The following is a 23,743-nucleotide window of genomic DNA, read 5'->3' as shown; positions in this document are numbered from 1 at the left end:
CAAACCCAACACCCAAATGTGCTCTATGCAATGGTCCACACATTGCAATCTCGCATCTTTGTCCACGTAGGCAAGAGGCAATCAAGCAATTGCAAGAAACGGAGACAGCAGCCCGTCAACAAGCAACTATTACCATCCCTGCCCCTCCTCCACCAGTAAATGCCTGGGGCATCCCTAACCAACAACAGGCCCAGTCGGTGGCCCAAGGGGGACACCAAAGCACCCAACATCCCCATAACCCCACGGTTATACCAGAGCAAACCCAGAATCATACACAACAGGCCCCAACACCTAACTCTCTTGTACCAAACCCCGATCCTAAGCCCAGCTTAGGGGCCGAACTCCTAACATTTGCACAAATCCAATTTCCAGACAACCCAGTGAAGCTCCTAGGTTTCTGGAACTCACTTAGGAAAGACAATGGCCTGCCCCCTGCCCATATGTCCGAGGACTCGCTTGCCTACTTGACTCCTAACATCACAACAACCGCCGGCCAGGCCCAAGCACAACCCAACAACCCCAACCCTAGTGCTCCTCGCCCCCAGGCCTCAACCAACGCCCAGGAGACTCCAAACTCCCTGAACAACCCCGGCCCCTCCACCCCGACAATCTGGCAAACACCTATGTCCACCCTTCCTGAAACAATCCCACATGAGATCGTCCTCAAAGCTCTCACAAACTCCCTTGCCATGCGGAACCCCATCCGGGGCCCAAGGAATTTTCGCTTCAAAAACCGCAGCCCCACAACAAGATATTCCACACAACGCTGTACCAAGAGGCCTAGGACCAACACTTACAGTCGAATCCCATCCCCTGAGGACAGAGCAAGGGCAAGCAGTCCCCATAACTCTCCACCAGAGAGCGATTCTAGCACCACGGATGTGGACATCATGAACAGCAGTGACCCCGAAGACCCCTCAATGGCACAGCAAGGTATGGGAAACCCCAACCCCAACCAATCTCCGGCCGGAACCAGGAACAAGATACCTGGCTCAACAGCTTTACCCCCCACCTCCACAAACAGAAGCGGCCAAACCGAATGTAATAACACTGGCACTAGAGCCAAACAAACACTTCCGTCTCATAGTCAATAATGGGGATCACAATCCTTCAAGTGAACATCAGACATTACTTCAACAACAGATACCTACTCACTCTGGAAGTAGCCAGACTTAACCCAGATGTTGTCTTACTCAATGAAACAGCGGTCAGACAGGACCAGCACATCTCCATCTGGGGATATTCCACCAGAGAAGTCAACAGGGGTAGGTACAGTGGGGTGGCAATACTGATAAAAAGAGGGCTCTCCTACCGCCCCATCCTCGTAGAAGACAACAACTTTCTTGCAATAGAACTCACCACTTCACACGGCCCCCTCATCGTCTGCACCGCATATCTACCACCTAGACTGGCCTACCTCCCCTCCATCCCTCTGAACAAGCTGCTCGACAGGAACCTCCCCACTATCATCGCAGGAGACCTGAATGCCCACCATCAGGCCTTATTCAACGCACCTGCCAGGCCAGACCTCAAGGGCAGGCAGCTCTTCAATCTAATGCAAAACCGGGACCTCTCCTTCCAAGGCCCCCACTTTAAGACGTTCTTTGCGGGCAACCAGAGGGGCACCCCTGACATAGTGCTGACCAACAGAGATTGTGACCTGTTCCACTGCAGAGTAACCCCAGGCAAGAACGTGGGGTCGGACCACATCCCTGTGGTCACATCCCTCCAAGCAGCCCCCTTCAGATATGTGGCACCATCCAGGCCCAGACTGGGAACCATACGTGCCCGTGAATATGACACCTTCCTTGCTGACGACCCCATCATTGAGTTCGAGAACCTCCCAACCCAAACAATCGACCAAGCAGTAAACACCATCCACAACCGGATCCAGCTTGCAACCGAGGCCACTTGTGAAATATCCACCACAAGGACTTACCACCAATATAAGCCGACCCGAGAAATCAGAGGCAAAATGAATGAGTACCAGCGAGCCTGCCAAAGCCACTACCAAACTGGCCAGCCACCAGCGTTGACCCTACAAACACTCAGAAGGGAAACCATAGACCTTACGCTGACCCACAAGAGCCACATTTGGGGAACCCTAGTGAGACAGGCCAACCAGTACAAAAGAGAGCCGGGTACTTTCTGGCGCAAGATCAGACAGCTCCTGGGATCGGTTAACCCCAGCCTCACCCACCTTGTACACACATTTCTTGACGAAGATGAAGAGGAGCAACAAGAAAAAATAGAAGACCCGCAGAATCAGGCTGACCTGACCTGATGGGCGCAGTTTGGAAAAAGACACTCACAGCTTCAAACAGCAGAGCCTTCAACAACACTCACTTTGAACGTGTCAACCAATGGACAACAGAAAATGCCGCCTCCCTTAACAGCACCCCTCTGATTGACCTGACAACCCTAGAAGACGACCACCCTCTAACAAGACCCATAACTATGCTAGAGATGAGAGGAGTCATCAAAAGCACCAGAGATAAGGCCCCAGGACCATCAGGGATCAAAGCGCTGCAGATCAAACTTCTACCAGGCAATCTTCTGCAATCCATACTCAACCTATTCAACGCTATGCTGGCATCGGGTCACATTCCTGTAGCATTCAAGTCAGCCAAGATGATATTCATTCCCAAACCCAAGAAAGACCCCCACCAACCTGGCAACTACCGTCCAATCTCCCTCTTAGACACAATAGGCAAGTGCTTTGAAAAAAATCATGTCAAACCGTCTTAACTACTACATGGAGTACAACAACCTCTTCACAGAAAAGCAGTTTGGCTTTCGAGCACATAGATCAACCCAGCACGCAATTAACAACATCTACGACGCCGTAAGCTCAATTCGCAAGCAAAAACACGTAGCTTTGATTGCGACGAGGGACGTACACAAGGCCTTCGACAGCCTGTGGCACGATGGTCTTGTTTACAAATTAGCAGACTTACCAGTGCAAAACTGGACCCTCCTCAGGCTGATCAGAAATTTCCTTAAGAATAGGCAAGTTACCCCCAGCTTCAAGGCAAAAGAGGCCGCAGCCTTCACCCCAACAGCTGGAGTCCCCCAAGGATCATGCTTGAGTCCGGTTCTCTTCAACATCTTTGTAAACGACCTACCCCAACCAGAGTATAGGGACACCATTATCGTACAATTTGCGGACGACGTAACACACGTAATAACATCTAACCCTAGCATCCAAGCGGCCAAGCTTGCAACTGTAACCCGTAAGGCAAACGTAGAACTAGCAAGGACTGTTAACTGGGAAAGGAAATGGAGGATCACCACTAACCCAGAAAAGATCCAATTAAGCACTGTCGGCTGTATGGCCTTCTCCATTGAAAATGAGGGGGGAATAAGAATCAGGGGTGAACCCATAGCCATCTCAAACTCCAACACAGTGCTCGGGTACAACTTCAACAGGCTACTCAACTCCTCCCAGTACGTATCCCAGAAGACAGCGATGGCCCGGGGCTCACTGGCGAGGCTCTTCCGTTTCAACCAAGCCCCATCCCACATCAAGCTCCACCTGTACAGAATGATCATAAGGCCTAGCTTGGAATACCCTTACGTTCCCCTGAACCTCACCAACAAATCCAACATGCTGAAGATCCAACGAGTACAAAACAAAGCACTTTGCTTTGCAGAGGGCCTGACTCTGAGGGACAGGGTAAGAACTGACCAAATCCATGAGACGCTCAACATGAAGCCAATGAACATCAGGCTCAGCTACCTGGCCAGAAGACAGCTGTACCGTATGAAGAACATGTATGTCCCAGACCCAGAAGATCCCTTCGTAGCAGAAAACACCACCATCGACTACGAGATCCACGAACCACCACACAGAACCAGAAGAATCACTCTCCAACAAAAAGTGATCAGGCATATCCATGATGAGGCCTTCACAAACCCTCAGATACTAAGCGGTCTGCCAGACGATCCAGATGAGTGGCCCATCCCGGACCCAATCTACACCAAATGAAGAATAAAGAAAGAAAGAAAAAAAAATATATATATAAAACCAAAAAACCATTTGTCGTGGCGTCAGAAGTGTAACTACCCTGATGTTTCTAAGATTAGCCTACTTCAGCCAACTCCATCGGCTCTAGTGCTTTAGGACACCAACAAGGTCACAAACACTAGCCCCCCCAGCCAATGTACTGACAACACAACATAACACATACGCAAACAAACAACACATACAAAAATGTCAACCCATGGTGGACAGGCCACCGAACTTTCAAACCTCCTCTCTCTCTACACTCGCATCCTCTTCCTGAATTTCATCTCCCCATCCCTCTACCTCCCCCATCCTTTCCATTCCCTATGGACATCAATCCGAATCCTCACGAAACGCCAGGCAAGAGTGTTACCACTTTGCCACGGGGACTAACTATGCAGTACATGTTTTAACTTTGTATTCGCTTATAACTCTTATATATTTAATCTTTTTTTATAGGAATAACTTCAACTATTATAGTCTTAAAAGATACCTGAAAGTGTTCTCATTTTCCAAACAAGAGATGCCATGTCAATGACGATACTTTTTAAGACATTGGTGCTCTCTAGAGTGGAATATTGTTGTACACTAACAGCCCCATTTCAAGCTGGAGAAATTGATGACCTGGAGAGCTTGCAAAGATCTATCATCGCTAGACTCCACTAAATAAAATATCTACAGTAAATTAATGAGACTGTCTAAAAATTGTAAATGTGTATTCTCTTGAGCACTGGCAGAAGAGATACATAATTTATACTTTATATAAATGTTATAAGAACTAGTTTCAAATCTGCACACAAAAATAACATGAGACCAGAAAGCATGCAGGATGTGCAAAATAGCCCCACTGAAAAGCAGAGGTGCAATAGGCTCGCTGAGAGAACACTCTAATCAGCATCAATGGCCCAAGACTTTTCAACACACTGTCCCTACACATATGGGGCATAACTTGCAGTGTTCAAAAGAGAACCAAACAAGCAACTTCAAAGGATAGCTGATCAACCAGGAACCTTCATCAGGCTCATGATGAAGCCTAGATGCAGGTCTCCGTCCTGTATCTAGGACGTAGACCACTATACTATAAGTTGTTACCTGTAATTTCTGATGTAGACGCATGTGATGTACCTGCTGATTACTCATACATCCTGCATTTCTATGTGCAATTATGGATTGCAATCTCTAAAACAAATGTTCAATGAATTTGTAAGCATTTTCAGGTACCGTATGCCTGATATATATATATATATATATATATATATATATATATATATATATATATATATATATATATATATATATATATATATATATATATATATATATATATATATATATATATATGTCGTACCTAATAGCCAGAACGCACTTCTCAGCCTACTATTCAAGGCCCGATTTGCCTAATAAGCCAAGTTTTCATGAATTAATGTTTTTTCGTCTACCTAACCTACCTAACCTAACCTAACCTAGCTTTTTTTGGCTACCTAACCTAACCTTACCTATAAATATAGGTTAGGTTAGGTTAGGTAGGGTTGGTTACGTTCGGTCATATATCTACGTTAATTTTAACTCGAATAAAAAAAAATTGACCTCATACATAGAGAAAAGGGTTGCTTTATCATTTCATAAGAAAAAAATTATAGTAAATATATTAATTCAGGAAAACTTGGCTTATTAGGCAAATCGGGCCTTGAATAGTAGGCTGAGAAGTGAGTTCTGGCTACTAGGTACGACATATATATATATATATATATATATATATATATATATATGTCGTACCTAGTAGCCAGAACGCACTTCTCAGCCTACTATGCAAGGCCCGATTTGCCTAATAAGCCAAGTTTTCATGAAATATTTGTTTTTCGACTACCTAACCTACCTAACCTAACCTAACCTAACTTTCTCGGCTACCTAACCTAACCTAACCTATAAAGATAGGTTAGGTTAGGTTAGGTAGGGTTGATTAGGTTCGGTCATATATCTACGTTAATTTTAACTCCAATAAAAAAAATTGACCTCATATATAATGAAATGGGTAGCTTTATCATTTTATAAGAAAAAAATTTGAGAAAATATATTAATTCAGGAAAACTTGGCTTATTAGGCAAATCGGGCCTTGCATAATAGGCTGAGAAGTGCGTTCTGGCTACTAGGTGCGACATATATATATATATATATATATATGTCGTACCTAGTAGCCAGAACGCACTTCTCAGCCTACTATGCAAGGCCCAATTTGCCTAATAAGCCAAGTTTTCATGAATTAATTGTTTTTCGATTACCTAACCTACCTAACCTAACCTAACCTAACTTTTCCGGCTACCTAACCTAACCTAACCAATAAAGATAGGTTAGGTTAGGTTAGGTAGGGTTGGTTAGGTTCGGTCATATATCTACGTTAATTTTAACTCCAATAAAAAAAAATTACCTCATACATAATGAAATGGGTAGCTTTATCATTTCATAAGAAAAAAATTAGAGAAAATATATTAATTCAGGAAAACTTGGCTTATTAGGCAAATACGGCCTTGCATAGTAGGCCCAGAAGTGCGTTCTGGCTATTAGGAACGACATATATATATATATATATATATATATATATATATATATGTCGTACCTAATAGCCAGAACGTACTTTTCAGCCTACTATTCAAGGCCCGATTTGCCTAATAAGCCAAGTTTTCATGAATTAATGTTTTTTCGACTACCTAACCTACCTAACCTAACCTAACCTAACTTTTTCTGCTACCTAACCGAACCTAACCTATGAAAATAGGTTAGGTTAGGTTAGGTAGGGTTGGTTAGGTTCGGTCATATATCTACGTTAATTTTAACTCCATTAAACAAAAATTGACCTCATACATAATGAAATGGGTAGCTTTATCATTTCGTAAGAAAAAAACTAGAGAAAACATATTAATTCATGAAAACTTGGCTTATTAGGCAAATCGGGCCTTGCATTGTAGGCTGATAAGTGCGTTCTGGCTACTAGGTACGACATATATATATATATATATATATATATATATATATATATATATATATATATATATATATATATATATATATATATATATAGCAGTCTTTCCTGTAGACATATATTTTTAAATATGACCGAAAAAGTAAGATTAATAATTCTAACACGAATTTTCTCTATCTTACGTTTCTTTTCACTGTTGATGGTAATTCAAAGATCAATTCTCCAAAATTCATTTTTATTTCTAGTCTGACGCGACACTTGAGTGCGTTTCGTAAAACTTATTACATTATCAAAGACTTTAGTTTACAAACACACAACTGAAACTGAATAGAGCTTACACATCTTCGATTTTATATCTACATTTGGGTGAGGTGGATGAGGTGAAAACAAACTTTCAACAATGGGTATTGAATAGGTATTAAATTCAAACACAAGATAGAACAGGAACACCATCTGGTCACCATTTGGTCCGGGAGACATCTCCCATCACGCAGGGTGCAGTCGCACCTCCACAGATCTCCAGTATCATCTATTGATACTGGTGATGGCTCAAAAGGGCCACCACTTACGAGCTATTCATGCCTGTGCCACCTTTTGGGTGGCTTCATCTTCATCTTAACACATTCACAAGGGAGACATCTCCCGTCATGCAGGGTGCATTCGCACCTCCACAGATCTCCAGTATCAGCTCTTGATACTGGTAATGGCTTAAAAGGGCCACCACTTACGGGCTATTCATGCCCGTGCCACCTTTTGGGTGGCTTAATCTTCATCAATCAATCAGAACAGGAAACAATGGGTATTGAATGGAAGTAATTGTAGAAAGCCTATTGGTCCATATTTCTTGATGCTTCTATATTGGAGCGGAGTCTTGAAGTGGGTAGAATATAGTTGTGCATTAATTGGCTGTTGATTGCTGGTGTTGACTTCTTGATGTGTAGTGCCTCGCAGACGTCAAGCCGCCTGCTATCGCTGTATCTATCGATGATTTCTGTGTTGTTTGCTAAGATTTCTCTAATGATACTTTGGTTGTGGGAAGAGACTATGTTCCTTAATGGACCCCTGTTGCTTATGCATCCTTAAACGCCTGGAAAGAGATGTTGTTGTCTTGCCTATATACTGAGTTTTTTGAGGCTTACAGTCCCCAAGAGGGCATTTGAAGGCATAGACGACGTTGGTCTCTTTTTAAAGCGTTCTGCTTTGTGTCTGGAGAGTTTCTCATGAGTAGGCTCGCCGTTTTTCTGGTTTTATAGTAAATCGTCAGTTGTATCTTCTGATTTTTGTCTGTAGGGATAACGTTTCTACTGACAATATCTTTCAGGACCCTTTCCTCCGTTTTATGGGCTGTGGAAAAGAAGTTCCTGTAAAATAGTCTAATAGGGGGTATAGGTGTTGTGTTAGTTGTCTCTTCAGAGGTTGCATGGCGTTTCACTTTCCTTCTTATGATGTCTTCTACGAAACCATTGGAGAAGCCGTTGTTGACTAGGACCTGCCTTACCCTACAGAGTTCTTCGTCGACTTGCTTCCATTGTGAGCTGTGGCTGAGAGCACGGTCGACATAAGTGTTAACAACACTCCTCTTGTACTTGTCCGGGCAGTCACTGTTGGCATTCAGGCACATTAATATGTTTGTTTCCTTAGTGTAGACTGCAGTGTGGAAAACTCCGCTCCTTCCCATGACTGTTACATCTAGAAAGGGCAGCTTCCCATACTTTTCCATCTCGTAAGTGAAACGCAACACAGAATTCTGCTCAAATGCCTCCTTCAGCTCCTGCAGATGTCTGACATCAGGTACCTGTGTAAAAATGTTGTCAACATACCTGCAGTATATGGCCGGTTTCAAGTTCATGTCGACTAAGACTTTTTGCTCGATGGTACCCATGTAGAAGTTTGCAAACAGGACACCTAGGGGAGAACCCATGGCGACCCCATCTACTTGCTTATACATGTGTCATTCCAGGCTCAGGAAGGGTGCCTCTTTAGTACAAGCTTGGAGTAGTTTCCTTAGACTGTTTTCTGGTATGTCAAGAGGAGTACAGGCCGGATCACGGTACACTCTGTCGGCTATCATCCCAATTGTTTCATCCACAGGTACGTTGGTAAACAGAGATTATACGTCCAACGAGGCTCTTATCCCTGTGGCCCGTGTTCCCCGCAGCAAGTCAACAAATTCCTTTGGAGACTTCAGGCTGAAGGCGCAAGGGACATAAGGAGTCAGCAAGCCGTTGAGTCGTTTTGACAGTCTGTACGTGGGTGTGGGTATCTGGCTGATGATTGGCCAAAGTGGGTTTCCAGGCTTGTGTGTCTTGACATTTCCATACGCATATCCAGGTTTATATTCCCCAATAATCTTTGGCAGGTGGAGTCTAGATTTCTTGGCGTTCACAGTTTCGATCAATTTGTTGACCTTTGACAAATACAATTTGTCTCCACCTTGAAAAACATAAATTAATAAATGAGTCGCAACATGGTTTTACAAATGGCCGTTCATGTTTAACAAATTTGCTAACTTTTTATTCCATCATATTTGAGGCAGTTGATAGTGGTAAGGATTGTGATGTTGTGTACCTTGACTTTAGCAAAGCTTTTGATACAGTGCCACATGAAAGACTAATTAAAAAAAATAGAAGCTCATGGTATTAGGGGTGCTATATTAACTTGGATTAGGGCATGGCTATTCCAAAGGAAACAGGGAGTTAGTATAAATGGGGTTAAGTCAGAGTGGGATAATGTTGTTAGTGGAGTACCTCAGGGCTCTGTCCTGGGCCCTCTGTTGTTTATAATATATATAAATGATTTAGATTCAGGTTTGAGTAGCAACATTTGCAAATTTGCCGATGATACGAAAATCGGTAGGGAAATTAATTCGGAGGAGGACTCACTATCACTTCAAGTTGATCTAGATAGGGTTTTGAAATGGTCAAAGGATTGGCAAATGCAGTTTAATGCTGATAAATGTAATGTTCGGAGGCTAGGTAATGATGATAGAGTTACAAGATACGAGCTAGATGGTGTTGAGATTGCGAAGTAGGATTGCGAAAGGGATCTGGGAGTTATGATTAGTAAGAATTTAAAACAAAAGGATCAATGCATGAATGTTCGTAATAAGGCGAATAGGACACAGGGATTTATTAATCAAAGCGTTAGTAACGAGACACCTGGTGTAGTTCTTAAGCTATATCTTCCTCTGGTTAGGCTCCATTTAGATTATGCAGTTCAGTTTTGGTCGCCGCATTATCGAATGGATATAAATTCACTTGAGCGTGTCCAACATAGGATGACTAATTCCCCAAATTAGAAATCTTTCATATGAAGAAAGATTAACAAAGCTTAAGTTGCATTCACGGGAAAGGCGAAGAGTTAGGGGTGACATGATAGAGGTTTACAAGTAGATGAATGGACATAACAGGGGGGATATTAATAGGGTATTAAAAATATCAACACGAAACAATGGGTATAAATTGGATAAGTTTAGATTTAGGAAAGACTTGGTTAAATACTGGTTCAGTAACAGGGTTGTTGATTTGTGGAACCAATTGCCGCGTAACGTGGTGGAGGTGGGGTCCCTCGATTGTTTCAAGCGCGGGTTAGACAAGTATATGAGTGGAATTGGGTGGTTATAGATAGGAGCTGCCTCGTATGGGCCAATAGGCCTTCTGCAGTTACCTTTGTTCTTATGTTATGTTCTTATGTTCAGTATAATACTAAGAAAATGTATAATTATATGAATGTAAAATAATGATAAATTCTAAGATAGCTCGAAGGACCAGAATGAGTAATTAAATGAGAAAATCAGTGACTTAAAGATCTATGATTATATAAATAAATTCGATTAATTAGGCAATGACTGTAAATTATATAATTCTAGAGCCAGCCTCCCATGACACATTTGGGGAATGGGGTTATCTATAAGATTAATCTATGTGGAACATATTATGCAATAATAATAATAAGTATAAGATGCACACACATAGATAATGAGTAAAATAGGTAATGCAAAACATACTACTGCAATGTGAAGATAAATAATGCATAAATGGCAGTATCAAATATATGGAGATAAGTATATCGACTCTGAATAATAAGATACTATCTACAATGAAAACTGATTATGTCTCAGCTGTGACAGGGGACGTAGATGCAGTCCACTTTACGCCAGGCTGGAAACAGTTTGAGATAGTGTTACTTGGCACACGTGAGGGTATGCGGTCACACGCTTCCTCAGGAGTGTTGCACCATGCTGCAATAATGATAATTCTGGAATTTCACCTCAAAACTAGTATTCACACACATATAGGGTAATACCTAAATATTTGGAGGGGAAAGAGCTGCACTTACATGAGATTATTTTTACGCCCGCAGCATAACGACATGGCACCTACATGATCTTATTTAAGAGCTCGTTAAATAGAACAAATGAGGAAAAAATGCCTGCCGAACTGGTGTCCGTGATTCTGGGAAGCTGCGTCCTCAATCTAACGTCTAAGGATGTAAAGATGTCTTCAGGATGGTAAGATTTGTTGAACCGCTTCGGAACACCACTTGTTGATCGCGAATATGGCGAGAGTCCTTTCTCTTCTCCTTTCCCAAAGTAGTGCAGGCGGAATAGCTCGCCGTGAGGATTCGAGCATAAATTATATTTATTTATTAACGCTAAATAGGGAAGGGGGCGTGTATGAACACTTTTGATGGTTCAGATAAATTCTCTGTGGTGATGTTTAATTCTCACAGTGCACGTCAGTTAATGTAGACGGCACAAATAAAACAATACGGGCTTGGTGGTGGAAATGATGTTAGATTATGATATGATTTATTGGAACAGCGATTAGGCTGGGTAAAAAAATTCCACTAAACTATTGTATACTAAAGTAAACCTATTACTAAAATATTATTCCTAATAAAGGAAAGTAAATGGTTACATTGGTGTTAGATCTACAGGTATGTGGAAATTTTATCCCCCGTGCGTGGCTGACGCAACACTACACAATTCTAGGAGAAATTACATGATGTTCCACAACCTAATACAGTAAATTCTACAATACTAAACTACGTATTAGTAGTGTTAGTTAATTATTATGCTTAATACAGGAAATACATCCTGTTGTATTAAGGATTATTAAATGAACATTAGATGTGCATGAAGCCTAATACAGGAAATACATCCTGATGTATTAGGGATGAGAATAACTGTTGGAAATTTCCAACAAACCTACCTTACTTCTAAATGTCAACCCATGTCTTACTATTTAAAAAAAAATGCTGTTTGTTGACCAACTTGTATATTGGCTATTTTCTACCATGTTCCCCACTTTTTTTATTTAATTATTTTTTTCATTCAACACAATTAATACTTTAAGCTCAATTACTTTTAAGTTTTAGTTTAAGTATTTTTTCCCCACCTTTCCTTGCCCGAAACGCTACGCGTATTAGTGGCTTTAGGTATTGTATGTACTACCTCTATCTTTAAATCTAACAGAATGTTTGTACTGTAACGCTGCAACTATGTATGTACTGTTCCTAAATAAATTATTATTATTATAAAGAAAGCCTAAATAATTTTGAGATGTTGACCACAGGGTTGCCGCATCTTCAACACCCGGAACGACAACAACACCTGTCGGCCCTGCCCTCCCTCCTCTTTTATCAGCTGATCCTTGAGCTCTCGGCAACCAACAAATAACGTAGCATCACCCGAAGGCAGCTAAGTACACAGTGACCCAAATGTGATTGAAAAACAACAATAAGACCAAACCGTATTCTCTCATTTCGACCTCACTAGTGTTGCTCCCTGGAGGAAGCTGTAACCGACGTTCACTGCTGCCTCACACCGAGTCTTCCCTATTGTTCCTGCCTACATTTATCCTGCTACCATGCATAACAAGACCGGTAAGGCCCTTAAGAAAGGAAGCACACCTATCAGGAACAACAAAACTAGCCAGGCTAGCAACATGATTAGTTCAGCTATCTCCTCCTCGGTGGCCGCCGTTGGGGGTACCGACTCTCCCCTCGTCAACAATAACAAACTATCTCAGCTGGGCGCAGCGCCGTCTCCGACTCGGGCCATGCAACTATTATGTAGCCATATGAATCAACTTAAACGACCTGCTGCCCCTTGTTCTGACTTCAAGCGCCTTGCTGACAACCCTTGGCTCAATTTATTAACCCAAGTACATGAAGACCAAATGTCAGTAATCAAAGAGCAGTCGGCCTTTATAATGAACCTGCAAGGTTCATTATTATCTTTGTAGGATGAAGCTGGAGCTTTACTCAAGATTAATCAAGATCTATCTACCAAAGTCGACCACCTCGAACAAGAATTAAGCCTTCTCAAGAACACAGTTACTAACTTCAAACCAGATGAAACCACTAGAAAACAGGAAAAAATGTTACAAAAGTTTGAGAACCATCTGAACAACCTACAACAACAACACACTGTTACGCAAGACGAAACAGAGCAACATAAACTACTTGAGTCTGTCGTTATCTCTTCACGTGATTTTCCCCATGAAACAGACGGAGAAGACTGTGCTGCCATTGTGATCAAGGAACTGCAGGATAAGATAAGTTATACAATCCAAAAAAGTGACATGAAATCAGCTTACAGAGTGGGTATCAAATCCTCTGATTCAAATAACATGAAAATTCGCGTGAAATTAGATAGCTGCTCCCGCAAGTCAGACGTTATCCTGGAGATATAATTTCACAGTCTCGAGGACAGGAAGCCTGTGAGGCTTATCAAGGCTTCCCTAGGACAACTGGTGACCTCCCTCCCAGCGAAGGGGATTCTTACCAACTTTGCCAACACAAAATAAAATTAAATCAAATATATAACCCAATAAGAAATTAATGCACATGTGAGGCTTTATTGCATATTCACAAGTAAATACTGTACCTTGATGTAAGGATAAAGGTTGTGATTTTCTGCATAACTTTCCAAGTACTTAAGAACTTCAGTGTGATGTATAAATGAAGAGTCGCCAGATTGAAAGGGATAATCAGGAAAAGCCATTACCTCCTTTGGTAGATTTGTCCTACAAACAGATAATAATTATTAAACAATTGCAATAAGAAATCAAATCTGTATTTAAATAAAATGGAGCATTATTCAAATTTTCCATCATCAACTTACTGCCTCCACACTGTATACAACTTTTTATTTACATTGAATCATAAACCAGATGAGCACACACTTCAAATGAATTCAGTTCATTCCAAGGATTTGTCCCTTAACCATTGAATTGTGCGACACAACCACAAGAGAATGGCGAGAATGTTCTTGCCATTCATTTGTAAAACATGCGACACAATCAGGAATGTTTTAAACATGCGGCACAACCAGGAATGTTTTAAAATACAGTATTACGTTAGATTTAAAACTTGTATGGGTACACGGAGCACACATCTGCTTCCTTGGGCGCCTCATTTAAACAGATACCATCTTGAAAAAAAGTTGTAGGCAGCCCTCCTGGGTATCAGGGCCTCAGTACTAAGAGAACAACCACAAGTAGCACGTGCAGCAGCAGCTCATGCTTATATGCATAGTGTAATAATAGCATAAAACCAGCGGTGAATGTAATGAAACGCCATTTTCTAGGTGAGCCTGGAGGCTCCCTGGAGTTATCAGACTGATATGCGATATATATTAGTCTAGGGCATTAGTCAATGGACTTCAGCCTACTGGAGACCACGAGCCAGAACCTAGCCATCTCCAAGAGGCCTCTGGAAACCCCTCTGTGGTTGGGGTATTCTTTGTCTGCCATCGACCGGAGTTAGGCACCCAGAAAGGTAGACATAACAAAACAAACCCCACATGGTAAGAATATTGCAACCGAAAACCGAACAGGGAGGCAGAATTCACTCAACTCTCATGGAAACACGCAAACAGGCAAACGTCACACCACCACCACAGCACCGCTTGTCCGTGCAGCCCTCCCGTGCCGGGTACTCACACACACCCAAATTTGGAGGCTGAGCATCAAAAACAAAACAAAAACTGGCAACGGGAGGAAGGGTGCCAGGTAGCTCCAGGGCTCACCCAGAAAATGGTGTTTCATTACATTCAATGCTGGTTTTCTGTGGGAAACTCCTTCGACTCCCTGGTGCTACATAACCCAAGATAAGTAAAAAGAGGGACTTACCCAGGAGGCGGCCACCATGTGCTCCTCAACTCAAAGTCGAGTCAACTGGTTGCAACCTGCAACCCAAAGCCACACACGAACGCCAAAGACCAGGAATGTTTACCAAATAACGGGTGGCAAAGACCCTGTTCAACCTCCAAAATCCCCGTGCCCTAATGTTAGCCCAAGCTATGTTGTCGAAGACGACAGCCAAAGCAGCAAATTTACGAACGTCATGGGCACGAGGATAGACCGCAGGCTGGCTAGACTTAATAATCCTGCGGACGACCAGGGAGACCAGAACCCTGGAACAGGGAACGAGGGAAACAGGATCACCTCAAAGCGCATTCCTGGCAACAGAGGCCGAGACGCGCAGATAACGGTGAAGAGCCACAACTGGACGCAACACATGATGCATCCCTGGCCTGACTATCCAAGCATCAATAACCCTCCGGAAAGCCGCCGTCTCGTTCTTCGCCAGAAAGAAAGGAGAAGGCTGCAACTTAACAAACTGATCACCAGGACCGAAAGAGCAGAAACCACTGTGCCGGAAGAAAGCATGAAGCTCAGAAACATCTTAAACAGAAGAACCACCATAAACCGAGGAGAAGAGAGAAAAAGAGAGCACCTGGTCCAAGGACCAGGATAGCTCAGGCGGTGCGTGAGCAGGGCGGAGGTAAAACAAACACAAGAAAGCTTACGGAACGGGGTGGAAGTAACATCTACCCCAAATGCAAGCTGGAGCGGCTCTGCCAGCGTCGCACGATAACCCTCTTGTAAGATGCTTAGACTTGATGTCGACTCTCTGTTCACTAATGTTCCGCTCGATGACGTTCTCTCTTTCCTTAGACATAAGGCGTCTGAGGCCCTTCTTCCTTTCCCACTGACGTTTTCCTCGAACTCATTAGACTCTGTGTTGACTCTAACTCTTTCTCTTTCAACGGTAATTATTACACTCAAACTTTTGGTGTCGCTATGGGTTCCCCTCTCTCCCCTGTTCTTGCTAATTTTTAAATGAAATACTTCGAAACTGTTCTTCTTTCTTCTATTGATACTCGTCCCTCTCTCTGGCTTCGCTATGTTGATGACATTTTTGCTTTATGGCTTCATGACCTTAGTCTTTTCCAGCATTTCCTCTCCTCTCTTAACAATCTGGATAATAAGAACATAAGAACATAAGAACAAAGGTAAATGCAGAAGGCCTATTGGCCCATACGCAACCCGCGCTTGAAACAATCGAGGGACCCCACATCCACCACGATACGCGGCAATTGGTTCCACAAATCAACAACCCTGTTACTGAACCAGTATTTACCCAAGTCTGTCCTAAATCTAAACTTATCCAATTTATACCCAATGTTTCGTGTTCTGTCTTGTGTTGATATTTTTAATACCCTATTAATATCCCCCCTGTTATGTCTATTCATCCACTTGTAAACATCTATCATGTCACCCATAACTCTTCGCCTTTCCAGTGAATGCAACTTAAGCTTTGTTAATCTTTCTTCATATGAAAGATTTATAATTTGGGGAATTAACTTAGTCATCCTACGCTGGACACGTTCAAGTGAATTTATATCCATTCTATAATATGGCGACCAAAACTGAACTGCATAATCTAAATGGGGCCTAACTAGAGCAAGATATAGCTTGAGAACCATACCAGGTGTCTTGTTACTAACGCTGCGATTAATAAATCCCAGTGTCCTATTCGCCTTATTACGAACATTCATGCATTGATCCTTTTGTTTTAAATTCTTACTAATCATAACTCCCAGAACCCTTTCGCAATCCGACTTCGCAATCTCAACACCATCTTGCTCGTATCTTGTAACTCTATCATCATTACCTAGCCTCAGAACTTTACATTTATCAGCATTAAACTGCATTTGCCAATCCTTTGACCATTTCAATACCCTATCTAGATCAACTTGAAGTGATAGTGAGTCCTTCTCCGAATTAATTTCCCTACCGATTTTCGTATCATCGGCAAATTTGCAAATGTTGCTACTCAAACCTGAATCAAAATCATTTATATATATTATAAACAACAAAGGTCCCAGGACAGAGCCCTGAGGTACTCCACTAACAACATTATCCCACTCTGACTTAACCCCATTTATACTAACTCTCTGCTTCCTTTGGAATAGCCATGCCCTAATCCAAGTTAATATAGCACCCCCAATACCATGAGCTTCCATTTTTTTAATTAGTCTTTCATGTGGCACTGTATCAAAAGCTTTATTAAAGTCAAGGTACCCAACATCACAATTCTTACCACTATCAACTGCCTCAACTATGCTGGAATAAATAGTTAGCAAATTTGGTAAACATGAACGGCCATTTGTAAAACCATGTTTCCACTCATTTATTAATTTATGTTTTTCAAGATGGAGACGAACTGTATTTGCAATTATTGATTCAAGTAACTTTCCCACAATAGACGTTAGGCTAATTGGCCGATAGTTGGACGCAAGTGATCTATCTCCTTTCTTAAAAATTGGTACCACATTAGCTACCTTCCATAACTCTGGCACTCTGCCTGAGTCTATTGATTTATTAAATATGGTAGACAGTGGGTCGGAAAGCTCCTCTTTGCATTCTTTAAGCACCCTGGCAAACACTTCATCCGGCCCTGGGGATTTGTTTGGTTTTAGTTTTTCTTTTATTTGTTTAATTACATCCTCCCTGGTAACTGCTAAACTAGTCAACCTGTCCCCATCCCCACCCACATAGACTTGTTCGGCTGAAGGCATATTGTTAAGTTCTTCTTTAGTAAATACAGATATAAAATATTTGTTAAAAATACTACTCATCTCCTTGTAATTATCCGTTATTTGACCTGTCTCAGATTTTATGGACCTATCCTTTCCCTAGTCTTAGTTCGATATAACTGAAAAAAAACTTTAAGATTTGACTTTGCTTGCTCTGCTATGCGAACTTCATAGTTTCTTTTTGTTTTCCTAATCTCTTTTTTAACATTTCTAACCAGTTGTGTGAATTTCTGTTCTAAACTGACTTCCCCATTCTTAATCCTTTTGTACCAAGCTCTCTTTTTACCTATAAGGTTCTTTAAATTATTTGTTATCCACTTTGGGTCATTAGTATTCGATCTATTCAATTTGTATGGTATACTACGTTCCTGTGCTTTGTTTAGAATATTCTTAAATAAATTATATATTAAATCCAAATCGAAATCCCCTTTTACGTCACCTATCGCTGGGTTCATGTCTCGCTCCAAGACCGGCCCACACCCCATACCCAAGACTATCCAATCTATTTGACCCAATAAATTTCTTAGGCTATTAAAATCAGCTTTTCGAAAATCTGGCACTTTAACACAATTTTCTCCTACAGGTCTATTCCATTCTATGCTAAATCTGATTACTTTGTGATCACTGTTCCCTAGCTCACTCCCTATTTCGATGTCATTAATTTGTGTTTCCCTGTTAGTTAACACTAACTCTAAAATATTATTTTCCGCGTTGGTTCCTTAATGTGTTGCGTAAGAAAGCAATCGTCAATTAATTCTAGAAAATCTTCTGATTCACTATTCCCTGTTTTGTTCACCCAGTTTATTCCACTAAAATTAAAGTCACCTATGACATGAATACTGTTAGATCTAGATGCTCTAGATATTTCACCCATAGATGCTTTGCTTCCATTCTCTCTAAATTTGGTGGCTTATATATAACTCCTATTATAATATTATTTGCTTTTTCGTTTAATTCTATCCAAATAGTGTCTGTGTGTGGCTCAGTTTTGATTCCCTCTTTGAGACTACATTTCAAATTGTCCCTAACATATATGGCTACTCCCCCTCCTCGTCTAATATATCTATCTGTGTGAAATAGTTTAAATCCATTTATTTGATATTCAGCTAATAGTTCTCTATTTTCTACATTCATCCACGTTTCGGTAAGTGCAATAATATCTATTTTTTCTGTGCAGACAAGAGCATTTCATTCGTTAATTTTATTTCTTAGACTTCTACTGTTAGTGTAATATACCCTAAGTGAATTGTTATTTTGAGGCCCTTTTCTTTCCCTGATCATTTTGCCAATTCTTTTCTCCCACAAACACATACTTTTATTACCTCCTTCCTCCAAATCAATTCCAATACCACTATCTACTAACAGTTTAAACCCAAACAAACACCTCTAACCACTGGTTCCAACGAGTTCGCAACAGCAACAACCCCAGCCCTGGATAGATGCACCCCCATCACGAGCATACATTTCATTTCTTCCATAGAAGTGTTCCCAGTTGTCTATGAAAGATATTGCATTTGATTTGCAATATCTTTCCAGCCGGCAATTGACACCAAGTGCCTTCGACATCCATTCATTTCCCACTCCATTTCTTGGAAGAATGCCACATATGATCGGGATTCCTCCCTTGCTCCTAACTAATTTAATGGCTGTCCTGAATCTCTGTATTAGTTCCTCATTCCTAACTCGCCCAACATCATTACCCCCTGCACTAATACAAATAATGGGTTAGTTCCCATTTCCCGTCATAATATCATTCATGTTTCCAACAATATCACCAATTCCAGCTCCCGGATAGCAAACCCTTAATCTGTTCCCCCTATCTCTGGCACAAAACGTTCTGTCTAAATACCTCACCTGGGAATCTCCCACAACCAAAATTCGCTTTGGAATTTTAGTTGTGGGAGCTCCTTCTATCCATTTCAAAGTTGAATGGGAATCGAATTCACTCCTTCCTTTTCTTGACGTTCATGTTCACAGCTCTGTGTCCGGGTTCTCTTTCGTTGTCTACCGTAAACCCATGCATAGTGGCATGTACATTCACTTCTTTTCCTACCATCCTCCTCCTGTTAAGAAAAGTGTCCTCGTCTCTCTCTTCCTCCGCGCTCTATGCCTCAGCGACCCTCATTTTCTTGATTCTGAAATTGCCCTTATCTACAAATCATTCTCTCGCCTTGGTTACCCTTTGCATTTCATCAATTTTGCCAACTCTCAAGCAAAACGCAATATCTTTCATCCTAAATCTGCTTCCAACACAAGTAGCACTGTACTATGCCTTCCCTTCATATCTGAACTCAAAACTTTTACTAATACCTTTCGTCCTCTTGACATAAAGCTCGCCTTTCGACAAACTAACACACTTCGTAGCAATCTAGTTCACACTGCTCCTCCTGCTTCTAATGCTGCTGGTGTCTACTCTATTTCCTATTCGTCTTGTCTATGACCCTCCATAGATCTCAAGAACAAGGATATGGACAAAAAATAACGGTGTGGCCATATAACTCACTTCCCGCCCTCTCCAATACTTTGGTGACACTGGCCGTACACTGAATGACAGACTTAAAGAACACAAGAGAAGTGTTAAGTCTGCAGACACTAACAATACTCTCTTCTGCCATGTGAGGGATTCTAATCATCCCATTGATTGGTCTTCCTCCAAAATAATCTTTCCTGCCTCTACTCTACACAGACGCCGTCTTGTTGAATCGACTCTAATACACAATGTACCAACATGAACTTGAGTCCTGGCTTTGTTGCTGTGGACTCTTCCCTTTCACAGTATATACTTAAATGCTCTAATCTTTCTAACAAACGTGACCTAACTTAAGCTTACCCTACCATCTATCTTTCTTTCTCTTTTCTCTCTTTTCTGTCCATTGTTTTCTTTACGTTTCCTTACTATCCTTTTCTTATTCCTATTACTATCTCCTCATTCAACGGTTATAATAGGAGCTGCCTCGTATGGGCCAATAGGCCCTCTGCAATTCTTATTTCTACTACTATCCCCTCTACTCCACTTTGCTCCTCACCTCTCTCTAGCCTATTTATTGCCTGCATCTACTTCCTCTTTTAGGTTGCAAGAGCAGGAAAAGTCCTAAACAGACTACATTTAAAAAACATGATTCTTGATAGAGAGGGTGATCATCCACACCCAAATTACACTCCTTCCGCGCCGTGGGAAGAGCCTACTTTCAAAATAGTAATAGAAAGTCTCCCAATGAAAAAGGCTGCCTATGATCCGACAATCCTAAGGCGCATAATAGAAGAGCAAATGTATACCATAGCAGTAGCAGGAGCCACCCACATCTTCACAGACGGATCGGTGGACACAGAAAACGAGAGTGCTGGCGCTGCTCTTTGCACTACCAGCGTACAGGCATATTGGAGACTGGGAGGACTAGTATCATCAACCCAAACTGAGCTTTTTGCCATACAACAGGCATTGGCATATGTGATTCAAAATGCAATCATACACACAGACTCAAAAGCTGCACTTCAAATACTAGGACAAAAACAGTGTGAAAGATAATGTGGAAATAATTACCACCATTTTGTATCTTGGAGCAGTCGCTAAAGGCAAAGGACTCAACATAACTTTAAACTGGATCCCATCCCATATTGGAATCCCATTAAATGAAAAAGCTGATGAAATTGCTAAATTGGCAACTCGTCATCCAGTGATACATAAAACAATTCAACCCAGCCTAGAGAACATAAAAAAATCATCACCAAAAAACTCTCACATCTCAACAAAGCCTACCTGCACCAGAGAATACCTGAAGGTTCGCCATCTGCAACATGGTATCTTCAGGCTACCAAATTAGAAAGGTTAAATATCCCAAAAGGAATCCACAGGGAAATAGCAGTTAGGTTATATAGACTACGTCTAGGTTACAGATGCAACTGGGAGATTGGTGAACCCCGACAGAGAGAGTGCATCTTCTGCCAAACTGTCACAGAAAAGCCATTACTTCACTATCTACTGGAATGTGAAGCAACCAATGACCTTAGAAGAGCTTTAAGAGTTCCTGAATCATGCAGTGGCCACCCTGAAGCCATCAACACAGCCACTCTGTTGACCACTCTCCTGGTCAACAAAGGTGTCCAGCAGCTGGACACCCTCATAAAGACTGTGAAGCAGTATCCTCCCCCGCGATAACAGCTTGATGGTTAAAAGCAACCTCAGAATACTGAGAAAAAAATTGTACCACTTACGGGCTATTCATGCCCGTGCCACCTCTTGGGTGGCTTAATCTTTATCAATCAATCAATCTTCCTCTTTTCACACACCACCACCATTTGGTCACCACTTGGTCCGGGAGACATCTCCCGTCACGCAGGGTGCAGTTGCGCCTCCACAGATCTCCAGTATCGTCTTTTGATACTGGTAATGGCTCGAAACGGCCACCACCTACGGGCTATTCATGCCCGTGCCACCTCTTGGGTGGCTTAATCTTCATCAATCAATCAATCTTCCTCTTTTTCGTTTCTTTTAGCTGGATCTTTTCTTTTCTTAGCTGGATCTTTTGTCAAAGATCCAGCTAATCCCAGGCCCATCTCTCTTCAAAGCTGTGCAGCCAAGACGGCTGACAGAATGGCACTCAACAGACTGGAGTGGAAAATGCCTAAACTGCACCATGATATGTATGCCTATAGAAGAGGGGTTGGCACAGTGGAATGTATTACAACTCTGTTAGCCCACATGAATGACAGACCAGGAATGCAGATATTCCTGGACCTCGAAAAAGCCTTTGAACTGGCTAGCGCCCCAGCTATTCTCTGCTGCCTCATTGACAAAGAGGTCAGAGGCAACCTGCTCTCCTGGACCAAAAACTGTCTCATAAACAGAGAAGCAAGAGTGAAACTTCATGGCACAGTCTCTGAGTACAAAAGACATGAAAATGGTACACCGCAAGGAGGTATTCTCAGCCCTCTTCTCTTCAACTGTTTAATGGAAAGAATAATGAGGTTGAAACTCCCACATCACTGCAGGCTGCTAAACTACGCGGACGACTTTGTCATCATCATAAAAGGAAGGGATGCGGCGCGCCTTGCACCCAAATGCTTAGACTGCATCAGTAAAGAGGCAAAACAGATTGGGATCAAACTCAACCCCTCAAAATCAAAGGCCATGCCCATAAAAATAGCGAAGCCCAACATCCAACTCACAGTACAGGGTCAACCAATAGAATGGGTCGACACCTATCAGTATCTACTGATCCTGGACACACACATGAATTTCAATGCTGAGGTCACTTATTTGAGAGAGCGAACTGTGGCCCGGACGGCAATCCTCAGGTCGCTAACCTCCCTTTCTGGCGGAGCCAATCTGCAAGTCCTTCGCACATACTATGTACAGGCAGTCACATCAGTGATCGATTATGCCGCACCTGCACTCACAAATCTATCACACCAACAGTGGAAAAAGCTTGAAGTTGCCCAAAACAATGCTATGAGAGCTGCTCTGGGAGCCCCCATGTGGACCAGGCTTGAAACACTTAGACTGGAGACGGGTTTGCCCTCTCTACAAGAAAGAATATCACAAAGGACAGCTACAATTATCAGTAAGATAATTATTTTTTCTGATCCAATCCCAGTACGGCAGGCCTTGGTGGTTGGACTAGGCCAAAACAATGGAAACTCTTGGGTTACAAGAGCAGGAAAAGTCCTAAACAGACTACTTTTGAAAAACATGATTCTTGATAGAGAGGGTGATCATCCACACCCAAATTACACTCCTCCCGCGCCGTGGGAAGAGCCTACTTTCAAAATAGTAATAGAAAGCCTCCCAATGAAAAAGGCTGCCTATGATCCGACAATCCTAAGGCGCATAATAGAAGAGCAAATGTATACCATAGCAGTAGCAGGAGCC

The 23,743-nt window shown here is 42.0% G+C and overlaps 1 protein-coding gene across 1 annotated transcript in view; it reads right to left on the bottom strand.

Annotated features, from left to right (window-relative positions):
- LOC138370924 (uncharacterized) overlaps positions 1–23,743 on the bottom strand; it is a 100,555-nt gene that overhangs the window by 58,679 nt on the left and 18,133 nt on the right. The window contains exon 3 of the mRNA XM_069335587.1: positions 13,876–14,014. Coding sequence (XP_069191688.1) covers positions 13,876–14,014 — 139 coding nt within the window. The remainder of the gene's footprint in view (positions 1–13,875; positions 14,015–23,743) is intronic.

Source organism: Procambarus clarkii, chromosome 34 (genome assembly GCF_040958095.1).
Source record: "Procambarus clarkii isolate CNS0578487 chromosome 34, FALCON_Pclarkii_2.0, whole genome shotgun sequence".
NCBI classification, from domain to species: Eukaryota; Metazoa; Arthropoda; class Malacostraca; order Decapoda; family Cambaridae; genus Procambarus; species Procambarus clarkii.
This window is presented reverse-complemented; position numbering and strand designations above follow the sequence as displayed.